Genomic DNA, 22,616 nt, shown 5'->3' with positions numbered 1-22,616 from the left:
CCCCCACTCACTCCGTTTTCTCCCACCACTCACTCACTCTGTTTTCTTTCCCCCCTCACTCACTCAATTTCTTCCCCCTCACTCACTCAGTTCTCCCCCCCCAACTCATTCCATTTCCCCCCTCCCACTCACTCCATTTTCTCCTCCCCCTCTCACTCTATTTTCTACCCCCACTCACACTCTGTTTTCCCCCACTCACACTCTGTTTTCACCCCCCACTCACTCCATTTACTTTCCCCCTCACTCACTCTGTTTTCTTCCCCCCTCACTCACTCTGTTTTCCCCCTCCCACTCACTCCATTTTCTCCTCCCCCACTCATTCCGTTTTCTCCCCCCCACTCAATTACTCTGTTTTCTTCCCCCCTCACTCACACTGTTTTCTTCCCCCACTCACTCACTCCATTTACTTCCCCCCCTCACTCACTCCGTTTTCTCCCCCCAACTCACTCCGTTTTCTCCCCCCCAACTCTCTCCGTTTTCTCACCTCCTTCACTCACTCTGTTTTCTTCCCCCCTCACTCACTCCATTTTCTCCTCCCCCCACTAACTCCATTTTCTCGCCCACTCACACTCCATTTCTCCCCCCCACTTATTCACTCCGTTTTCTTCCCCCCTCACTCACTCCGTTTTCTTCCCCACTCACTCACTCCATTCTCTCCCCCACTCACTCCATTTACTTTCCCCCTCGCTCACTCTGTTTTCTCCCCCCCTCACTCACTCTGTTTTCTCCCCTCCCACTCACTCCATTTTCTCCTCCCCCACTAACTCAATTCCCCCTCACTCACTCCATTTCTTCCCCCTCACTCACTCAGTTCTCCCCCCAACTCATTCCATTTTCCCCCTCCCACTCACTCCATTTTCTCCTCCCCCTCTCACTCTATTTTCTACCCCCACTCACACTCTGTTTTCCCCCACTCACACTCTGTTTTCACCCCCCACTCACTCCATTTACTTTCCCCCTCACTCACTCTGTTTTCTTCCCCCCTCACTCACTCTGTTTTCCCCCTCCCACTCACTCAATTTTCTCCTCCCCCACTCATTCCGTTTTCTCCCCCCCACTCACTCAGTCTGTTTTCTTCCCCCCTCACTCACTTGGTTTTCTCCTGCCCAACTCACTCCGTTTTCTTTCCCCCTTCTCTCACTCTGTTTTCTTCTCCCCTTACTCACTCCATTTTCTTCCCCCTCACTCACTCCATTTTCTCTCCCCCAACTCACTCCGTTTTCTCCCCCCACTCACACTCAATTTCTCCCCCACGCACTCACTCCGTTTTCTTTTCCCACTCACTCACTCCGTTTTCTACCCACCTCACTCTGTTTTCTTCCCCCCTCATTCCGTTTTCTCTCCCCCCTCTCACTCTGTTTTCTTCCCCCTCACTCACTATGTTTTCTTTCCCCCCTCACTCACCTCACTCACTCCGTTTTCTCCCCAAACTCACTCCATTTTCTCCTCCTTCACTCCGTTTTATCCCCCCACCACTCACTCACTCCGTTTTCTTTTCCCCCTCACTCACTCCGTTTTCTTCCCCCCTCACTCCGTTTAATTCCCCCTCCCTCTGTTTTCTCTCCCCCTCTCACTCCATTTTCTTCCCCCTCACTCACTCCGTTTTCTTCCCCACTCACTCACTCCATTCTCTCCCCCACTCACTCCATTTACTTTCCCCCTCGCTCACTCTGTTTTCTCCCCCCCTCACTCACTCTGTTTTCTCCCCTCCCACTCACTCCATTTTCTCCTCCCCCACTAACTCAATTCCCCCTCACTCACTCCATTTCTGTTCCCCCCACTCACTCCGTTTTCTCCCACCACTCACTCACTCTGTTTTCTTTCCCCCCTCACTCACTCCATTTCTTCCCCCTCACTCACTCAGTTCTCCCCCCAACTCATTCCATTTTCCCCCTCCCACTCACTCCATTTTCTCCTCCCCCTCTCACTCTATTTTCTACCCCCACTCACACTCTGTTTTCCCCCACTCACACTCTGTTTTCACCCCCCACTCACTCCATTTACTTTCCCCCTCACTCACTCTGTTTTCTTCCCCCCTCACTCACTCTGTTTTCCCCCTCCCACTCACTCAATTTTCTCCTCCCCCACTCATTCCGTTTTCTCCCCCCCACTCACTCAGTCTGTTTTCTTCCCCCCTCACTCACTTGGTTTTCTCCTGCCCAACTCACTCCGTTTTCTTTCCCCCTTCTCTCACTCTGTTTTCTTCTCCCCTTACTCACTCCATTTTCTTCCCCCTCACTCACTCCATTTTCTCTCCCCCAACTCACTCCGTTTTCTCCCCCCACTCACACTCAATTTCTCCCCCACGCACTCACTCCGTTTTCTTTTCCCACTCACTCACTCCGTTTTCTACCCACCTCACTCTGTTTTCTTCCCCCCTCATTCCGTTTTCTCTCCCCCCTCTCACTCTGTTTTCTTCCCCCTCACTCACTATGTTTTCTTTCCCCCCTCACTCACCTCACTCACTCCGTTTTCTCCCCAAACTCACTCCATTTTCTCCTCCTTCACTCCGTTTTATCCCCCCACCACTCACTCACTCCGTTTTCTTTTCCCCCTCACTCACTCCGTTTTCTTCCCCCCTCACTCCGTTTAATTCCCCCTCCCTCTGTTTTCTCTCCCCCTCTCACTCCATTTTCTTCCCCCTCACTCACTCCGTTTTCTCCCCACTCACTCCATTTTCTCTTCCCCCCACTCACTCCATTTTCTCCCCCTACTCACACTCCAGTTTCTCCCGCACTCAATCAGTTTTCTTTCCCCCCTCACTCACTCCGTTTTCTTCCCCCCTCACTCACTCCATTTTCTCCCCCCCACTCATTTCGTTTTCTCCCCCCCACTCAATTACTCTGTTTTCTTCCCCCCTCACTCACACTGTTTTCTTCCCCCACTCACTCACTCCATTTACTTCCCCCCCTCACTCACTCCGTTTTCTCCCCCCAACTCACTCCGTTTTCTCCCCCCCAACTCTCTCCGTTTTCTCACCTCCTTCACTCACTCCGTTTTCTTCCCCCCCTCACTCACTCTGTTTTCTTTCCGCCCCCACACTCACTCCATTTTCTCCCCCCTCACTCTGTTTCCCCCCCTCACTCACTCTGTTTTCTTCCCCCACTCTGTTTTCTTCCCCCCCACTCCGTTCTCTCCCCCCCACTCCGTTTTCTTCCCCCCCCCCCACTCTGTTTTCTTCCCCCCCCCCCACTCTGTTTTCTCCACCCTTAACCCCCTGGCACATCTCACATCAGACACACACACAACACTGAAGCAGGCACAAACACGCCCCCTCCCTTAGTAGCCACGCCCCCCCCCTTAGTAGCCAGGCCCCCCCCCGTCCCTCTGTTCCGGCACTAAGAAATTTGCTGGACATTGGAATGTCCATAACTTGGGAGGTGAGTGACATTGGTAGTTCAAAATAGTTGCGTTGACCTACAAATCCACAGCAGAATGTACAGTGAAAGTTTCATTGTGCTACATGGTGCCGTTTGTGAGATATCGATGCTTTTGACATACAAACAAACGGAAAACTTAGAATTATAGTATAGATTATTTATTCAAAAGTATGTGTTAATTATTATTTATTACCCCTACTGCTTTACATGTCTATTTTGTAATTTACCCCTGTCAAACATGTCATCCAGATAGGGGATCCCCGAAATTTTACAAAATACTTAAAGGGTTCCTCCAAACAAAAAAGGTTGGGAATCACTGCTCTATATATACACTCACACTACTTCTATATATAACATTGTAATCAGTGTGAGAGTTACTGTCCCGCAGAGCTTACACTCTATATATACACTCACACTACTTCTATATATAACATTGTAATCAGTGTGAGAGTTACTGTCCCACAGAGCTTTCTCTCTATATATACACTCACACTACTTCTATATATAACATTGTAATCATTGTGAGAGTTACTGTCCCGCAGAGCTTACACTCTATATATACACTCACACTACTTCTATATATAACATTGTAATCAGTGTGAGGGTTGCTGTCCTGCAGAGCTTACACTCTATATATGCACTCTCACTACGTCTTTATATTACAATGTAATCAGTGTGGGAGGGTTATTGTCCTGCAGAGCTTACACTCTATATATACCCACACTACTTCCAAATATAACATTGTAATCAGTGTTAGAGAGTTACTGTCCCACAGAGCTTACACTCCATATATACACACACTACTTCTATATATAACAATGTAATCAATGTGAGAGTTACTGTCCCGCAGAGCTTACACTCAATATATACACTCACTACTATATATAACATTGTAATCAGTGTGAGACAGTTACAGTCCCACAGAGCTTACACTCTATATATACACTTACACTACTTCTATAATATTGTAATCAGTGTGAGAGTTACTGTCCCGCACAGCTTACACTCTATATATACACACACACTACTTCTATATATAACAATGTAATCAGTGTGAGAGAGTTACTGTCCCGCAGAGCTTACACTCTATATATGCACACTCACTACTTCTATATATAACATTGTAATCATTGTGAGAGAATTACTGTCCTGCAGATCTTACACTTTGTATATACACTCACACTACTTCTATATATAACAGTGTAATCAGTGTGAGTGTTACTGTCCCGCAGAGCTTACAAACTATATATACACACACTACTTCTATATATAAGATTGTAATCAGTGTGAAACGTTACTGTCCCACAGAGTTTACACTCTATATATACACTCACACTACTTCTATATATAACATTGTAATCAGTGTGAGTGTTACTGTCCCGCAGAGCTAACACTCTATATATACACTCACACTACTTCTATATATAACATTGTAATCAGTGTGAGAGAGTTAATGTCCCACAGAGCTTACACTTTATATATATGTAACGGATTTTCTGGACTGGCCTGACCCACCCAATCTCATATTGGCCCCTGTGGTCTAACCAGTCCCCATTACAGTGTGATGTCTGGTGGTGCACCTGTTGGCAACAGGACTCCTGAGTCTCCCGCATGATGGTGTGTGGGGATTTGCCAACCCAGCCAGGCAGCTGAGGTAGTGTGCTGAGTCCTACCTATATCCAGTGCAGCGCCTCCACCTCATCAGGATCCCAGCTTGAGCTTGTGGATGGTCTTGGTGAGGAACTCCTCTGTGGTGCAGCCCCCTGCGTAATCACTCCACACTTACACACGAGGGTATCTTTTATCAGAGTCATCTTTATTGCTGGATGTGGCTAGCTGCCCTCCACACGGGTGGCCACACATTATATCCAGTAGCTTCCCTCTGAAAGGTATATTTCTCCTTGATTAGGGATTCCCTCTCCCCGTAGGGATATCTACTCTGTGCCAGGTCCCTGGTCACAGTCTCATTATTCCTGCAGCGTATATCAACTCTGAACTCCTCTACTCTAACTACTACACTGGCGACACACTTTATTCGAGCTTGGCTAGTCCCACGAATTCGGGTATACCCGGGTGTATTGAGGTTTGTGACTGTTTTCTGCCCGAGTGCATTGAGTTATTTTCCGGCAGGGATTGAAGCATTTTATTCCCGTTGGCTGCAATACTGCATAGTACATATATATATCCTGCATTACAATTCATGAATTTATGCCATCTGGTAGACACGCGAAGCATTGCAGCCTATTAAATCATAATCATTATCATTTAACAGATCAGCCGCCCATCAGCCAGGCATGAACCCAGGCTGGGAAGGCAAATGCAACGGGGCTTGTCAGAGGTGAGGAGCGGCGCATTCCAGGTATCTGCCAGGTACATACCGGGTATTTGCTCAAATAAAGTGTGTCGGTGCAGTACCTACTTCCTAACTTTTGATCAGTGCTGTGCCTTATGTATCCTCTGGGGGCTGACACAACTCTGACATCACCATCCAGGGAGTCAGAGCCTGTGACCACTCCCATCCATACATAGGGCACCTCACCAGGGTGTGAGGGCAAACCTCCATGATTACTGCTGGCATGCCCATAACTTACCAGGCCTTACTGTCAGCAGGAAAGATGACTGCAGCCATTTTACAGCATGGCTACATTCTCCCCCTGGTGAATCCCACCAACCCCGGCTGGGACCTAAATTTGAAGTACCTTTCTTCAGGAAGCACTGTAAAATGGAACACACATTATTATTATTAGCATAACATCATATCTATAAAACAACAAGTCACATTGCGCCAAGCACGCCCTGACCAGCAGCCACGAACCCGCGTAATACTACCCAGTACCTCCTAATAGTAGTGCCGGGGATCAGGTTTCTTCACCTCCCGACCCCCCATGTCCAGTACCGTCACACTGTAAGTGCGCGGCAGACCCCTCTCGGGCCGGTACATTACTTTATGTTTGTACACACTTCGCCCGATACTCCATACCCTTATCAGGTGCTCAATCCTTTCTTCTGCCTTACTGCCGGTAATGGCACCCCCCTTGTTGACCATATACTCCTCTATGGTCTCCTTAACCACTGGTCCCTGTTATCCTCAATCTCCTGCATGAGGGGTTCAGGGACGTATGGGTACTCCAATCCATGGGAGTACTTATATTTTGCAGTGATTGCCCTTTCAGCCCGACTACTCCTAGTTAGATTGGCGTTCCCCGCTCTCCCTGGTAATACCCAGGACAAGGGCTCATCTGGGTCTACAGGGTCTGACAATATATCAGGACCCATGGGTTCTATTTCATTCCTGCCTATCATGAACCACCTGAATTGCATCTCCTTTTTCCTCTCGGTGGGCGTGAACTCCCCTTTAGCCCACCAGTAGTCCACTATGTCATCTTTCTCTAGCAAGAACCGCGTGCGGTCCATCCACCCCACGTACCCCTCAAATAAGGGCGCCCACCAACGGGTCTCCCTAGGCTTCTCGGGCCCAGACTCTAGAGAGTCTCCCTCATCTGTACCCCCCCAAGAGCATACCCCAGAGGTCCCTGCGGAACGGGGTCTGGACCACCTTTCGTGTTTTGGCGCCTCCTCCAATTGTACATCAGCCTCTTCAGGCACCCATCGAGACTTTGACACTTGCCCCAATTGTCCTCCACCCCTTGAACCACCCTCAGAGGCAAAGCTGCCTAGTCTCTCCCCAGTCCGGTTCTCACCAACCCCCAAGGACCCTTCCGACACCCCCAAACTGGATGATGATCCCCGGGAACAGGTGACTGGGACAGGGGCATTATCTAGGGCGTGGGGTTGGGCGTAGGGGTAGGCGGTTGGCAGCCGCGGGGTTCCGACCCGTTCGTCGTCATCAGATTGTCCCGTACCACTGGACAGTGGTATCGCCGGTTGCGTCTCACCCTTCTCTGTCCGCCGCTTGCTCCGGGTCTTTTTAGTCGATCGGGAACCACCACCCGATCGCTGAGACGCGTGTCCTCAACTTCCGCTTGTTCCGCCACCTCCGCTGGAAACGCCGTCATCGCTGGAGTCGGATACGCCGCCATCTTGGGATGGACCCCCATGCGGGATCTCTTCCTCCACGATTATGTCCGGAAGTCCGCCTGCACCCACGTGCGCCGTCCTGGCCTGGCACGGCCTCTCCTCCTCTAGCGGTGGTATCAGAGCCTGGCAAGGACAGGGACTATCCTTACCAGTCCGCAGGATGGGCGTGGATCACCCGTTGCCACTGGACCCGCTGGTCCCCGGAATAGATGGGCTCTGCCTCTCCGGTCTCCGCTCCACCGGTGACACTCGACTCCTCCCGCTGTCACTTCCGGTAAGTGGTCTTTTTACTCCATTCCCTCCACAGGACACCGCCACCGGCCAGACCAGGGTACTGGTTAATTCCTTGGGCCCCTCGTCCGAGGGATCCGCACTAAGGGTACTTGGGGTCGCCGAGCGCGGCGACCGCCTTCTTTTCTCTCGGTCAGTAGCCTGACCGATCACTTCACGCTCTTCTGGATCCGCACCCTTGGTCCATAGTGCACCGGGGGACTCGGCGGACAGCCTAGCCGTATTCCCCCCTGGGTCATTGGTCTGAATGGGCACAAATGTGGGCATTGGCCAAAGGTATTGTGTGCCACACTGGGGACAGCGCGCCGCCGTGCCCATGGTGCCGCCGGGCAGTCTGCATTGCAGGCAGAGGCCCACTACTGTCTCCGCGTCCCCTACACGGATCACTAGTACCCCTCCGGGTATTGCATAGGGCTGAGTCGATACCATCCGGTTCACGTCTGGGGAGCAGGCCATTGTCTTGGTGGGAGCCACTTTCAACACTGGTCTGTTCTGGAAGCTGGTTCCGCGTGAGTGACCAACAGGGGCTGGGTGATCAGCCACTCCTTGGTTCAGCTCCGCCCTCATCTGACACAATTCGAATCCTCCCCCAGTAGTAGCGATTATGGGTGGGTCCCACAATGGGATAGGATGTCCTTTAATTGAGGCCGCACCTCTTTCAGTCCTAGAGGGCGCGACCACAGTTTTCGCGCGCTTATCCCCAACAGGGTGGGGTTCCTCTTTTGCCGCCAATTCCAGCCGTTTTCTTTCAGCTGCCTTGCGTGCAAAGTATCCTTCCTTTTTGCACACAATTCCAGCTGCCGGAACTACTTCTGGTAATTGTGCCGTTAGCGCACCAGCTCCTGGGCCCGCGGGATCCATACCCACGGGGCATAGTTGGAAACCACTCCCCCTGGTTGATATTAGGGGAGGATCCCATAGACTAATCGGTTGACTCAGCACTGGGGCTGAGTGGGTTACTGTCCATGATGGCGTGGCCGCAGCTTTCGCGCCATACCCCCCATTAGGGCGGGGCTCTCCTGTTGGCGCCACTTCGGGCCAATTCTTTGCAATCTTTGCATCTGCAGAATGGTCTGCAATCGGCCCACGCGGTCTCCCAGGGAAGCGGGAGCCGCCATTTTGGGTCACGCTGTCAGTCCGATCAATGAATGAGGTAGCGTTCATCTGTTTGCAAGTCAACTGACCGTCACTTTCACTGTGTTCTCCTCCTGTCATAACAATGTCCTCAACACAGTCCTCCAGGGTAGCGCCTCGTTGTCCTAGACAGGACCAGAACGGGGCGGTTACGGCTCTCACTCCGCTCCAAAGCAGACCGACAACAGTTTGTTCTTCAGCAGGGCACACTCCAGGTGTGCTCTCCCCATCAACCTCCGGCCGCTAATTTGGACTACCCGCACTGCGCGGATCCTCCATTCTTGCGGTCGCCATTTACTCGTTGTACTCAATAGTATTGTACATGGGGCTCCTCTCTGCGGGGCAGCCACCACACCGGCACAATAAAGATTTCCCTGATGCACCACCATGTGTACCTAATGTAGGCTGGACTCGTGTATGCACTACCTCAGGCTAGGCTCACTCTCTCAGTGTCTGCTGTATCTCCTTCCTCCCAGTCTGTGCTCCCTACGGTGAGTGGTCTGGAATGGGCTAGAGTACTCTGGGGCTTCCATGCAGTACTTGGGCGTCTACCTATCTTGGTCAGCCTAGCGCAGACCCTCTCCAGGATTCCTGACCACGTTAACAGGCTATCCCTTTAGGCATCCTACCAACTAGCACTACCTCAAGGTGACTAGGACAGCTATAGCCCGGCTCCAAACCCCCAACTCCTTTCAGGCCCCTAGGTCGTCCCTGCGAACTGACAACTTCATCAGCCCCCTGACTACCCCTAGGTCCGTCCCAACGCAGCCCAAAGTGGCAGCAGACACTTCTCCCTGTTTCCAAGTGACCTAGCAAAAGCCTGTCCTGTTGACAGGTCTATCTCAGCAGCCAAAAAAACAAGAAACACAGCGCACAACGCTCATAGTGCATTAAATGATATCTTTAGTAACCAAAATAAGAAGGTAAGTATTGTGCGTACATAAAACAAAATTTAAACAAGCATTTCAGGGTTATTGTTACCCAAGCACCAACGGACGCCTGTGATGGTCTCGTGGCTCTCTCCTTCTCACTCCAACAACCTCGATGTAGGGCCTGGAAAATCTCCACTCCAAACGCTGGTGTTTTGGCCTCTCGCCTTAGGGAAAGGCTAGTGCCTGGGAGGGGGAGCATCTTTGCTGGTCACCGTTGGAAGAGGTCGCAAGGCAAGAAGAGAAGTGGAGGTGGCGGATCTCTGGGCGGGACCCGAAAGTATGTTTGCAGCGGCACTCCCAGAGAACTGATCCGGTGTCCTGCAGACTTGCGACGAAGTCTCGCGATCTTGTGACGTCACAGACCCGGAAGAAGCTCTCGACCAGGACGCAAAACCGCGTGTAATCCCCTGCTCCGTTATACACGAGATTTATGCAGTGACGGGCACAACGCATATAAGCGGAGGTCTTTTTCTGGACTGCTGAAGCTGCACTAGCCTTTCCCTAAGGCGAGAGGCCAAAACACCAGCGTTTGGAGTGGAGATTTTCCAGGCCCTACATCGAGGTTGTTGGAGTGAGAAGGAGAGAACCACGAGACCATCACAGGCGTCCGTTGGTGCTTGGGTAACAATAACCCTGAAATGCTTGTTTAAATTTTGTTTTATGTACGCACAATACTTACCTTCTTATTTTGGTTACTAAAGATATCATTTAATGCACTATGAGCGTTGTGCGCTGTGTTTCTTGTTTTTTTGTGTGCATTTAGGGGGGACCAGAGCCATCCCTGGTGTCACAGCTGCAGACGCTCCATAAATATTCATACTATACACAAGGTCACCTATTTAATTGTATCACATTCATCACGTTATTTATATATTGTTGTTGCGCACTTTTCTTTTGTTCACCTATTTCACTATCTCAGCAGCGCCTCCAAATGTAACGGATTTTCTGGACTGGCCTGACCCACCCAATCTCATATTGGCCCCTGTGGTCTAACCAGTCCCCATTACAGTGTGATGTCTGGTGGTGCACCTGTTGGCAACAGGACTCCTGAGTCTCCCGCATGATGGTGTGTGGGGATTTGCCAACCCAGACAGGCAGCTGAGGTAGTGTGCTGAGTCCTACCTATATCCAGTGCAGCGCCTCCACCTCATCAGGATCCCAGCTTGAGCTTGTGGATGGTCCTGGTGAGGAACTCCTCTGTGGTGCAGCCCCCTGCGTAATCACTCCACACTTACACACGAGGGTATCTTTTATCAGAGTCATCTTTATTGCTGGATGTGGCTAGCTGCCCTCCACACGGGTGTATTTAGCCACACATTATATCTAGTAGCTTCCCTATGAAAGGTATATTTCTCCTTGATTAGGGATTCGCTCTCCCCGTAGGGATATCTACTCTGCGCCAGGTCCCTGGTCACAGTCTCATTATTCCTGCAGCGTATATCAACTCTGAACTCCTCTACTCTAACTACTACCTACTTCCTAACTTTTGATCAGTGCTGTGCCTTATGTATCCTCTGGGGGCTGACACAACTCTGGCATCACCAACCAGGGAGTCAGAGCATGTGACCACTCCCATCCATACATAGGGCACCTCACCAGGGTGTGAGGGCAAACCTCCATGATTACTGCTGGCATGCCCATAACTTACCAGGCCTTACTGTCAGCAGGAGAGATGACTGCAGCCATTTTACAGCATGGCTACATATACACTCACACTACATCTATATATAACAATGTAATCAGTGTGAGAGTTACTGTCCCGCAGAGCTTACAAACTATATATACACACACTACTTCTATATATAAGATTGTAATCAGTGTGAAACGTTACTATCCCACAGAGATTGCACTCTATATATACACTCACACTACTTCTATATATAACATTGTAATCAGTGTGAGAGAGTTACTGTCCCGCAGAGCTTACACTCTATATATATATATATACACACACTATTTCTTTATATAACAATGTAATCGGTGTGAGAGAGTTACTGTCCAGCAGAGCTTACACTCTATATATACACTCACACTACTTCTATATATAACATTGTTATCAGTGTGAGAGAGTTACTGTCCCGCAGAGCTTAGACGCTATATATACACTCACACTACTTCTATATATAACAATGTAATCAGTGTGAGAGAGTTACTGTCCCGCAGAGCTTACTCTATACTGCACCGACACACTTTATTCGAGCAAATACCCAGTATGTACCTGGCAGATACCTGGAATGCGCCGCTCCTCACCTCTGACAAGCCCCGTTGCATTTGCCTTCCCAGCCTGGGTTCATGCCTGGCTGATGGGCGGCTGATCTGTTAAATGATACTGATTAGGATTTAATAGGCTGCAATGCTTCGCGTGTCTACCAGATGGCATAAATTCATGAATTGTAATGCAGTATATATATATATACTGTGCAGTATTGCAGCCAGCGGGAATAAAATGCTTCAATCCCTGCTTGGAAAATAACTCAATGCACTCGGGCAGAAAACAGTCACAAACCTCAATACACCCGGGTATACCCGAATTCGTGGGACTAGCCAAGCTCGAATAAAGTGTGTCGCCAGTGTATATACAGAGAAAGAGTGGAGAGTGTTGCACCCAGTTTATACTAATACGTAACCCCTAGTATGTAATGTATAGTGGATATGGTTAAAACCAATTTTATTACACTCAAATCTAAAATAAAGCGGGGTCTAAAACTAATGCACATGCAAACATATATACAGGCATACCCCGCATTAACGTACGTAATGGGACCGGAGCATGTATGTAAAGTGAAAATGTACTTAAAGTGAAGCACTACCTTTTTTCCACTTATCGATGCATGTACTGTACTGCAATCGTCATATACGTGCATAACTGATGTAAATAACACATTTGTAACAGGCTCTATAGTCTCCCCGCTCACGCACAGCTTCGGTATAGGTAGGGAGGTTCAGGACGTGCTGACAGGCGCATGCGTGAGCTGCCGTTTGCCTATTGGGCGATATGTCCTTACTCGCGATTGTACTTAAAGTGAGTATTCTGGATCCAGGGTCATGTCTGGAGGTATGAATGAACCCAGCTAGCTTCAACTCAGTCCTCTTTCCAAAACACAACAAGTGCTGTATATTTTCTTAATTTTATTTAGGGAAAGCAGCAATAACGACAGGCACTTGTGGATGGGATGTTTGTGTTTGAATAATGTCTCTCTGTGGGTGATTTGTAGTAAGGGCAGGTGAAAAGGATAAGGCCCTGCCACTAGAGCAATACAGAAGGTGTACTCACTCAGCCAGTGTGAAGGTGGAAAAGGAAGTGCCAGTGTATTCTGGGTAACAAGATAGCCTGGGGACAGACCATCTGTAGGCAAGGCAGAGGGGGAGAAAGCAGACTAGCCCATTCTGAGAGAAAGGCTGAGGTTGCTGTAGCAACTCACTGGCATAATGCAGAGACAGGGATTGCAACACTGTGTCTATCACACAGGCACTGTATGTGTGCACAGAGCAAAACACATGCAGCTGGAAATGAGAAACTGACAAGCAGAAACTGCAAAGGAAAGGGGGGGGGGTGAAACAGAAATGTGATTCTTGTTCCATGACAGTGAGTGTCCTTAAACTGGGGTATGGCTGTAGATGGTGTGTTAGTTATAATATAAACACCAAAGGCACGTTCTATAGTGCCGGGCGCGTGCTACGCCGTGCGCACGCATGCGGAATTTTAGTTGGCTGACGTAAGTCAGCCTTTCTATAGAAGGGCCGCGCGCGCACACGGCAGGGAGCGGGGGAGCCGACCGACAGCGGCGATGATTAAAAAATTCATCTTTTCGCGCCGCTACCGGCTCTGAATGTATATATATGTGTGTGTGTGTATATGTACTGTATGCATGTGTATGTATGTATATCTATATGTGTGTGTATGTGTGTACAGTATGTGTGTATTTGTGTGTCCACAAGTCTGGTATAAAATAAAATTTTTATTCATGTTTTTTTTATTTTTTTAATAAATAATAAATTACACATAAACACACACGCACACCCATATACATACACATACACACACATAAACACACACAAACACACTCAACACTGCATACACTCAACACAGTTAGGGTTGCTAGGTGTTCGGTTTTCACCCGGACAGGCCGGTAATTCTGCTGCCTGTCCGGTATAAAATTGGAGGTAATACCGGACACCTATGTGTCCGGTATTACCATTGTTGCGGCAGTGGCAGCGAGAGGGCTGGCATGGTCAGTGGCGAGGGCGGCAGCAAGCGTTAGTGCTGAGAGGGCGGGCGGAGGCAGTGAGAGGGAGGGCCGGGACGGTGGCTGGTCAGAGCAAGGAGCACTGGTGTGCTGTCCCTGATTGGAGAAGAGGACAGCCAACCAGAGGACAGTGGGGGCGGAGCCTACACCCCGGCGGGCCAGAGACATTTTCTGTGCTGTCTGTCCTGTAGGAGATAAGGTAAAGTACTATGTGTGGTGGGGGAATATTTTATACGTATTGGGGTGGTAGGAGTATATTTAATATATATGGGGGTGGTGGGGGGATATTTAATATATATGGGGGTGGTGGGGTGGATATTTAATATATATGGGGGTGGTGGGGTGGATATTTAATATATATGGGGGTGGTGGGGTGGATATTTAATATATATGGGGATGGTGGGGGATATTTTATATGTATGGGGGACGTGGGGCTATATTTTATATGTATTTGGAGCGTGTTTTTTTTATATGTGTTGGGGGGTCGCAACCTTTACCATTGTGTCCAGTATTTTTGGACAAGCCATCTGAAACGCATGCGGCACGTGCATGCGTGTTCGCATAGGCACGCGGGGCCGCATGCTGTATATAAACAGCCCTAAGGGGTATTGTAAACCCCACTTACCATGTTACCTCCTTGGGATAAAGAACTGTTCAAGATAGTGCTACAGGAATAATACTATCCTCATAGTGGATCAGTTCCAATGGCCGTGTTTCTGTATATTAGTCTCTTTACAGCTGATACAGTTCTTATCAGTCTGTTTGTGATCATCTTTCTACAACATGTCCCTTTGTCTTCCAGCTCCAGAACCAGGTCCAGATGGTGAGTATTTAGCTAAATATATATCAATTTATACAATTCATACTATGATGTTGTATTTATATTGCGCTTTATTTCGCGCGACTGTTAAGTAACTTGTAGTAATTACGTTAACTTGTTCATTTTTTTTGTATGTTAATTTTCCTGCCGTACAATATAGTGTCAATGTTATATACATTTTGTTGCAAATTAAATATTATTCAGCGTTTACTCGGAGATCTGATTTGTACAACATATAATAACATGATTTTGGAGAAACATTTGAAATTTCCAAACATATTGACTTTATCGGTAGAAGAATCAACAGATAAAAAACTAGGTTGATGGATGATTTCAGTCAATTTTAATGGCCTTTAGGTAACCAATAATTGACAATACTTTCCTACTATAATCTCCCAGTAAGTACAAAATGATGGATGTTTCACATAAATAAATGAACGGGATAATTTTATCAGCAATGTACAAATTAGCATCAAAAATGCAAAACGAGAAGACAAAAGTGCACAGAAATTGTGCCGTTTTATATTTGTTATATTTCTATTCATTTTTCTCTGTAAACTATTTTTTCATGTTTTATGTGCAACTTACAACGGATCATTATGTAGTAATTATAAACTTTTATACAGACTGATTCTGTTGTTGATACTACTTTATATTTTAGCCTCACATTATAACTGTTTAGTAACATACTGTAGCAGATACTCCCCTAATAGTAGGACAGATAATGTAATATAGCAGGGAATACACTATGTACTGATTGCAGAGTCTGAGTGATGCCACAAGACACTTTATTGAACAGTAAGGCATGTTCTATAGTGCCGCGCGCACGGGGAGCCGACAGGCAGCGGCGAAGATGAAGAAAATCATCTTTTCGTGACACTACCTAAATGTATTTATGTGTGTGGATGTGTGTATGCGTGGATGTGTGTTTGTATGGATGTGTGTGTGTGTGGGGGTAAATGATTGCACAAAAAAATATATATATTTATTAAACTTTTTTTGAAGTGAAACTTCTTTAGTGGCACCTCATTCGTGATGGGGCAAAAATGGATTGTGGAGACAGAAACTAAACGGATGTGACGTCAGTGCTGGCAGTTGAGGCCGGGCTGTGTTCTGGCTCAGCCCGACCCCAACACTGACATCACACCCGCTCCACAAATCAGATGCGGCGGCGCCGCTCCTAATGGCCACCGCACCCCCCCACACAGCCGCTGACATGCGGTGACGATAGCCGCCGGCGCTGCTCATAACGGCCGCCGTTCCCCGCATACGGCGGGCCCGGTGCGGCTGCGTCTCAACCTTCCTCCACCCCTCTCCCCCCAATTACCCCCTCTATTCCTCCCCCCACACCCCCCCACCGGCATCATGGTGTTCTTCCCCGGGGGGGGGGGGGGCCGTCACACTCACATGGGCCTCCTCGCCATATGTGCCGTCCTCCCTGACCTGATCCCCGGCACTGCGGGGCAACACAACCTGTGCCCATCCCTCCTCCTACCACACTGCTCTGCCGCCGTGCTCGCAGGTGCAGGGGGTGATCGGAGGTGCAGGGGGTGAGGGGAGGTGCAGGTGAGGAGGTGAAGGGGGGTGATGTGAGGAGGTGAAGGAGGGTGATGTGAGGAGGTGAAGGGGGGTGATGTGAGGAGGTGAAGGAGGGTGATGTGAGGAGGTGAAGGGGGGGTGATGTGAGGAGGTGAAGGGGGGTGATGTGAGGTGGGGGGGTGATGTGAGATGCAGGGGGGGTGATGTGAGGTGGGGGGGTGATGTGAGGTGGAGGGGGGTGATGTGAGGTGCAGGGAGGTGATGTGAGGTGCAGGGGGGTAATGTAAGGTGCAGGGAGGTGATGTGAGGTGCAGGGGGGTGATGTGAGGTGCAGGGGGGTGATGTGAGGTGCAGGGAGATGATGTAAGGTGCAGGGAGGTGATGTGAGGTGCAGGGGGGTGATGTGAGGTGCAGGGAGATGATGTGAGGTGCAGGGGGTTGATGCGAGGTGCAGGGGGTTGATGCGAGGTGCAGGGGGGTGATGCGAGGTGCAGGGGGGTGATGCGAGGTGTAGGAGGGTGATGCGAGGTGCAGGGGGGTGATGCGAGGTGCAGGGGGGGATGCGAGGTGCAGGGGGGTGATGCGAGGTGCAGGGGGGTGATGCGAGGTGCAGGGGCATATGCGAGGTGCAGGGGCATATGCAAGGTGCAGGATGGGTGCGCATACATCACACACGCACACACACAGTCACACACACACAGTCACACGCGCACACTACACAGTCACACGCACACACACACAGTCACACGCACACACACACAGTCACACGCACCCACACACACAGTCACACGCACACACACACAGTCACACACACACACAGTCACACGCACACACACACAGTCACACAGTCACACGCACGAGGAATTCACGCTTAGTGCAAATAGCTAATACAGGGGATGTGTGCCGAGCACGCACATTCTAAGTCCAAATTTATTTGCGTTTTGTCAAAGAAATTGTATTTTGATTTTTAATTAAAACATCACAAACACAATTTCTGTGACACAAGTCAAAGAAGTTTCACTTACTATGCGCGTGCACAGCACACACAGCTTTTTTTTTTTCTTTAAAAAACCTATCTAGGACTTACTTTCACTCACACAACCCATGCACACACATATACACACTCACATACACACATATACACACACATATACACACATATACATTACCTACAGCTCCCGGCTCTATAGACAGGAAAAGCATGCGGCACGTGCACGCGCGTTGACATAGGAACGTGCGGCCGCATGCTGTATAGAACAGCCCTAAGAGGCTCTCAGAAATGCCAGCAGCTGCTCTGATGATTTTGTTCCTGCTGACAAACAAACAACAACAATTGGAGAATTCTCTGTTTCAGGAACCAGTTGAGTTTGATAAAGTTGCAATTTACTTCTCCAAGGACGAGTGGGATTATTTAACAGAAGAACAGAAGGAACTTTACAAGGATGTGATGATGGAGAATTACCAGGCTCTCTGGTCTCTTGGTAAGAAAATATTACCCTAATTATGCCAAATAAGATGATATATATATATATATATATATATATATATATATATATATATATATATATATATAAAAGTAATTTGACTTCCAAAACTACAGGAACTGAATGTATATCTTTATATAGCGATATCCCTGTACATAGCACTGCACGGCAGTAATACACGTGACATAACAATACAGCAGATAACGGGAATAACAATTTTCTATGGTGCAAACACTTTAAATATATACTGTACGTGTCTCCCCTGACATATACAGGATGTGTCAATGTGACGCCTGAGATTGTATCAATGATTGAGCGCGGAGAAGAGCCATATATAAGGGGTCACCAGCAGTATAAGGAGAAGGAAAGTCCTACAGATATCAGCACTGGTGAGTAATAAACACTTTAGTGGTGGATGCTCTAGGAACAATCATTATATAGCATATTTCATTATAAAAAAAGGAAACTTGTCACAAATTAGTATATCTATCAATAATTTCTAATGTCCTTTTGTAACTTTACCTTTCCCATAATAAAGGGGAAATGTATGTGGTACACACGCTTCCTGATTTTCTCTCTCTCTCTCTCTCTCTCTCTCTCTCTCTCTCTCTCTCTCTCTCTGTCTCTCTGTGTGTCTCTCTGTCTCTCTCTGTCTCATTAAGTTTATTGCAATTTTGAAAGCTTTTCTGCACTTCTAATTGGAAACATTTACTGAATGCCTGATTTGTTACACATCTTACCATGTGTATCCTGTCTCTTTACAATCTTAAACTAAATCTGATGTTTGAGAATCATTTTTGTGTCCGACGTTATTGTATTTCTTTACTCAAATGTTTTTCCCCAGCTGATGGATTCGTGAGCAGGAATTCCCCTGAAGGATATCACATTTTGCTCCGTTCACCAGATTGTGTAATAGAAGATAACAGCGTTACCCAAATGTATCATGGAGCAAATCACATTAGTCAGGATTTACCAAACCAGAGTCTGAGAGAAACTGTGAGCATTATGATTAAGGAATCAACCTCTCAGGAAGAAGGAAATCTCCCAGACTCCCACATTTATACTATCAGAGAACATACAGGGACAGACTATGCATCTACTCCTATTACAACGTGTAACAAAGGAAACATGAATCCAGGGAACGTTCCCAAGAACTTGTCAGTAAAAGAAAAAACATTTGTATGTTCTGAATGTGGGAAATGTTTCACATGTAACTCTGCTCTTGTTACACATCAAAGAATACACACAGGAGAAAGACCCTTTGTATGTTCTGAATGTGGGAAATGTTTCACAAATAACTTTGCTCTTGTTATACATCAGAGAATTCATACAGGAGAAAGACCCTTTGTATGTTCTGAATGTGGGAAATGTTTCACAAATAACTTTGCTCTTGTTGCACATCAGAAAATTCACACAGGAGAAAGACCATTTGTATGTTCTGAATGTGGTAAATGTTTTACCCATAACTCTAATCTTGTTACACATCAGAAAATTCACACAGGAGAAAGACCATTTGTATGTTCTGAATGTGGGAAATGTTTTACCAAGAACTCTAATCTTGTTACACATCAGAAAATTCACACAGGAGAAAGACCATTTGTATGTTCTGAATGTGGGAAATGTTTTACCCATAACTCTAATCTTGTTACACATCAGAAAATTCACACAGGAGAAAGATCCTTTGTATGTTCTGAATGTGGGAAATGTTTCACAAATAACTTTGTTCTTGTTGCACATCAGAGAATTCACACAGAAGAAAGACCATTTGTATGTTCTGAATGTGGTAAATGTTTTACCCAGAACTCTCATCTTGTTACACATCAGAAAATTCACACAGGAGAAAGACCCTTTGTATGTTCTGAATGTGGGAAATGTTTCACAAATAACTTTACTCTTGTTGTACATCAGAGAATTCATACAGGAGAAAGACCCTTTGTATGTTCTGAATGTGGGAAATGCTTTGCAAATAACTCTAATCTTGTTGCACATCAGAAAATTCACACAGGAGAAAGACCCTTTGTATGTTCTGAATGTGGTAAATGTTTTACCCAGAACTCTCATCTTGTTATACATCAGAGAATTCATACAGGAGAAAGACCATTTGTATGTTCTGAATGTGGGAAATGTTTTATCTATAACTCTAATCTTGTTGTACATCAGAAAATTCACACAGGAGAAAGACCATTTGTATGTTCTGAATGTGGGAAATGCTTTGCAAATAACTCTAATCTTGTTGCACATCAGAAAAGTCACACAGGAGAAAGACCATTTGTATGTTCTGAATGTGGGAAATGTTTTATCTATAACTCTAATCTTGTTTCACATCAGAAAATTCACACAGGAGAAAGACCATTTGTATGTTCTGAATGTGGGAAATGTTTTACCCGTAACTCTACTCTTGTTACACATCAGAGAAGTCACACAGGAGAAAAACGATGTTTTCTCTAAATGTCATTAATGTTTTGCTCATTACTTTGTAATAAAGCACTCTGAAAATTATTGATTTTATTTTTGAAAAAACAAAATGTTATAAAAACATAATATATTTCTAAACTATTATGAAAACAATGCATTTCTTGTAATTGTGGGGAATAATTTGCTTTTTATTATTTAACTTAGAAAAATGTAAGGAAAGTGTGGAATTTTTATTGTTTTTATTTTGAAAAAAAGAAGGTACCCGTAATTGGAAATTCCTTATAGGATAATTTTTCTATAAATCGTTTATAATATGCATCTCTAGTTTATTTCCATAAGTTTGAGTTTTAAAATGGGTGTCGTCAGGTTCTTCCTAACGCTCTGGTTCGCAGTACCCATGCACAGCCACCGGGAGTGCTGCTAAATCCTGTCCTTGCTGAGATCCAGTTCTGTGGTTCCTCTCACTCTGAAACCTGATACCCTGCATCAGTCTTCTGTCTCTCAGCCTGCCCTATATAACACTCCCCTTCCTATCTCTCAGTGCCTGGTTCTACTGGTTCCTCCAGCACCTGCTTGCTTTCCTGCTGTTGCTGTGTTTGCTGTTCCCTTGTTGGTGTTTCCCTTGTCTCGTCCTATTCCTGCCTCCTCGCTGCCGACCTCTGCTGTAACCCGACAAAAATATACTGCCAGGTGCAAAATAATAGGAATGGCGCGCCTAAACTGTATTAAAGTGAATATTTATCTATACATTATACAAAAGTGAATGTGTGTAAGCAAACTCACCTAAAACAATATTTAATCTTCTACTGCCACATTGTGGTGATGAGTGAGAATTTTTCCCCAATAGAAACCAAGTTATATGTCTATTCTGGACCCAGGGTCATGTCTAGGGTATGAATGAACCCAGATAGCTTCAACTCAGTCCCCTTTCCAAAGCACACCAAGGGGTTCATGCAGTAAGCGGCGAAAAGGCACTTCTCGCCACTTTTCCGCCAAAAAAGCCTATCCGTATTCAGTAACGGGCGAGAAAGTGGCGAGATTCAAAAAAAACGCCGGTGGCGGGGCGAGAAGGCACTTTCCGCCAAAAAATCCAACTTTTTCAGCCACCCTGTATTCTAGTAGAGGCGAGTAGCTAAGCGGAGCTATTCGCCTCTCTAGAATGGCGTTTTGTTGGCGGATCAGCCACGCAAGAAAAAGTTGGCAAGTTGCTGCTCAGAGGCAGCGGATGAGTGGTGGATCGACACTTAGAAAAAATCAGGCCTTTTTCCTGGCTGGGATTGATGCCGGGGGTCTCCGGAGCTGATACCATTAATATCAGCACCGGAGCCCCCCGGCATGCATCCGAGGCAGGAAAAATGCATTTAAAGCCCACTTCATTACCTTAGCGGTTAACCGCTAAGGCAATGAGGGGGTTAAAGAGCCGTGCCAGGTTTATTGTGGGTAGCGGGGGTGGGTGAAGGCGGTATTTGGCCCTTGTTGTTTGTTTAGGGCTTGCGGGGGGGTTGCGGGTGCAATTAACCCCTTCACGACCGTAGCGGTTAATACCGCTACGGTCATGAAGGGGTTAAGGCCTCCCGCTACCCACCCGCAAGCCCTAAACAAACACCGTTGGGGCTAATACCCCCTTCACCCACCCCCACTACCCACAATAATAAAAAATACACACACCAGCCCCACACTAACTAAATAAATATATATATATATATATATATAAATTTATATATATATATATATATATACATGACCCCAACAACACCTACACCCCCCTAACATACAGTATAGTAATGGGCACAATGACTATTATCCACAAATGGATAATAGTGCAGTTGTCCATTTAAAATACATACACAACAATAAAGACATTAAATACATATAGCACTCACCCATGTGTGGCTGCCACGATGAAGGCCATCCTCATCTTCATCCTGCCCATGCCCCATCCGCTTCTGCAAAACAGACACAAGAATTAAAACATCCAATGTAATGTCCCCTAAACCCTTAATCACCATAGTGGTTATTAACTGCTACAGTCATTAAGGGGTCACCCACATACCCTCCCTCACTAACCTCCCCAACCCTGAGGCCTAACCACCCTCACCCACTACCCACAGGGGAGTCCTACCAAATACCCTTGGGGCCAATACCCCCTCCCCCAGCACATACAGTACAATAATGTGCCAAATAACTATTATCCACATAGGGATAATACATTATTTGGCCATTATTAAACACATTAAATACCGTAATAAAATAAAGAAAATTGTACTAACCTCATCAATAAGAAGGCTCCGTCGCCAGCATCATCCTTGGGGTCCGTTTCCAAAATAATAAATAGC

General features: G+C 47.0%; 1 protein-coding gene across 1 annotated transcript; it reads left to right on the top strand.

The window, feature by feature from the left end:
• The first annotated feature begins 14,649 nt into the window (after positions 1 to 14,649).
• LOC142471222 (uncharacterized) lies at positions 14,650 to 20,364 on the top strand. The gene is made up of 4 exons (XM_075578020.1): positions 14,650 to 14,845; positions 17,736 to 17,862; positions 18,141 to 18,254; positions 18,710 to 20,364. Exons 1-4 carry the CDS (start codon positions 14,843 to 14,845, stop codon positions 20,311 to 20,313), a joined length of 1,848 nt encoding a protein of 615 aa, XP_075434135.1. The 5' UTR covers positions 14,650 to 14,842; the 3' UTR covers positions 20,314 to 20,364.
• Positions 20,365 to 22,616: the final 2,252 nt, after the last annotated feature.

This window comes from Ascaphus truei, chromosome 20 (genome assembly GCF_040206685.1).
Source record: "Ascaphus truei isolate aAscTru1 chromosome 20, aAscTru1.hap1, whole genome shotgun sequence".
NCBI classification, from domain to species: Eukaryota; Metazoa; Chordata; class Amphibia; order Anura; family Ascaphidae; genus Ascaphus; species Ascaphus truei.
The sequence above is the reverse complement of the archived record's forward strand: the minus strand, read 5'-3'. Positions and strand labels throughout refer to the sequence as shown.

Coding starts and splice junctions, on each gene's coding strand:
- LOC142471222 (XM_075578020.1), top strand. Junction 17,863..18,140: donor CCAGGCTCTCTGGTCTCTTG/GTAAGAAAATAT, acceptor TGACATATACAG/GATGTGTCAATGTGACGCCT. Junction 18,255..18,709: donor TCCTACAGATATCAGCACTG/GTGAGTAATAAA, acceptor GTTTTTCCCCAG/CTGATGGATTCGTGAGCAGG.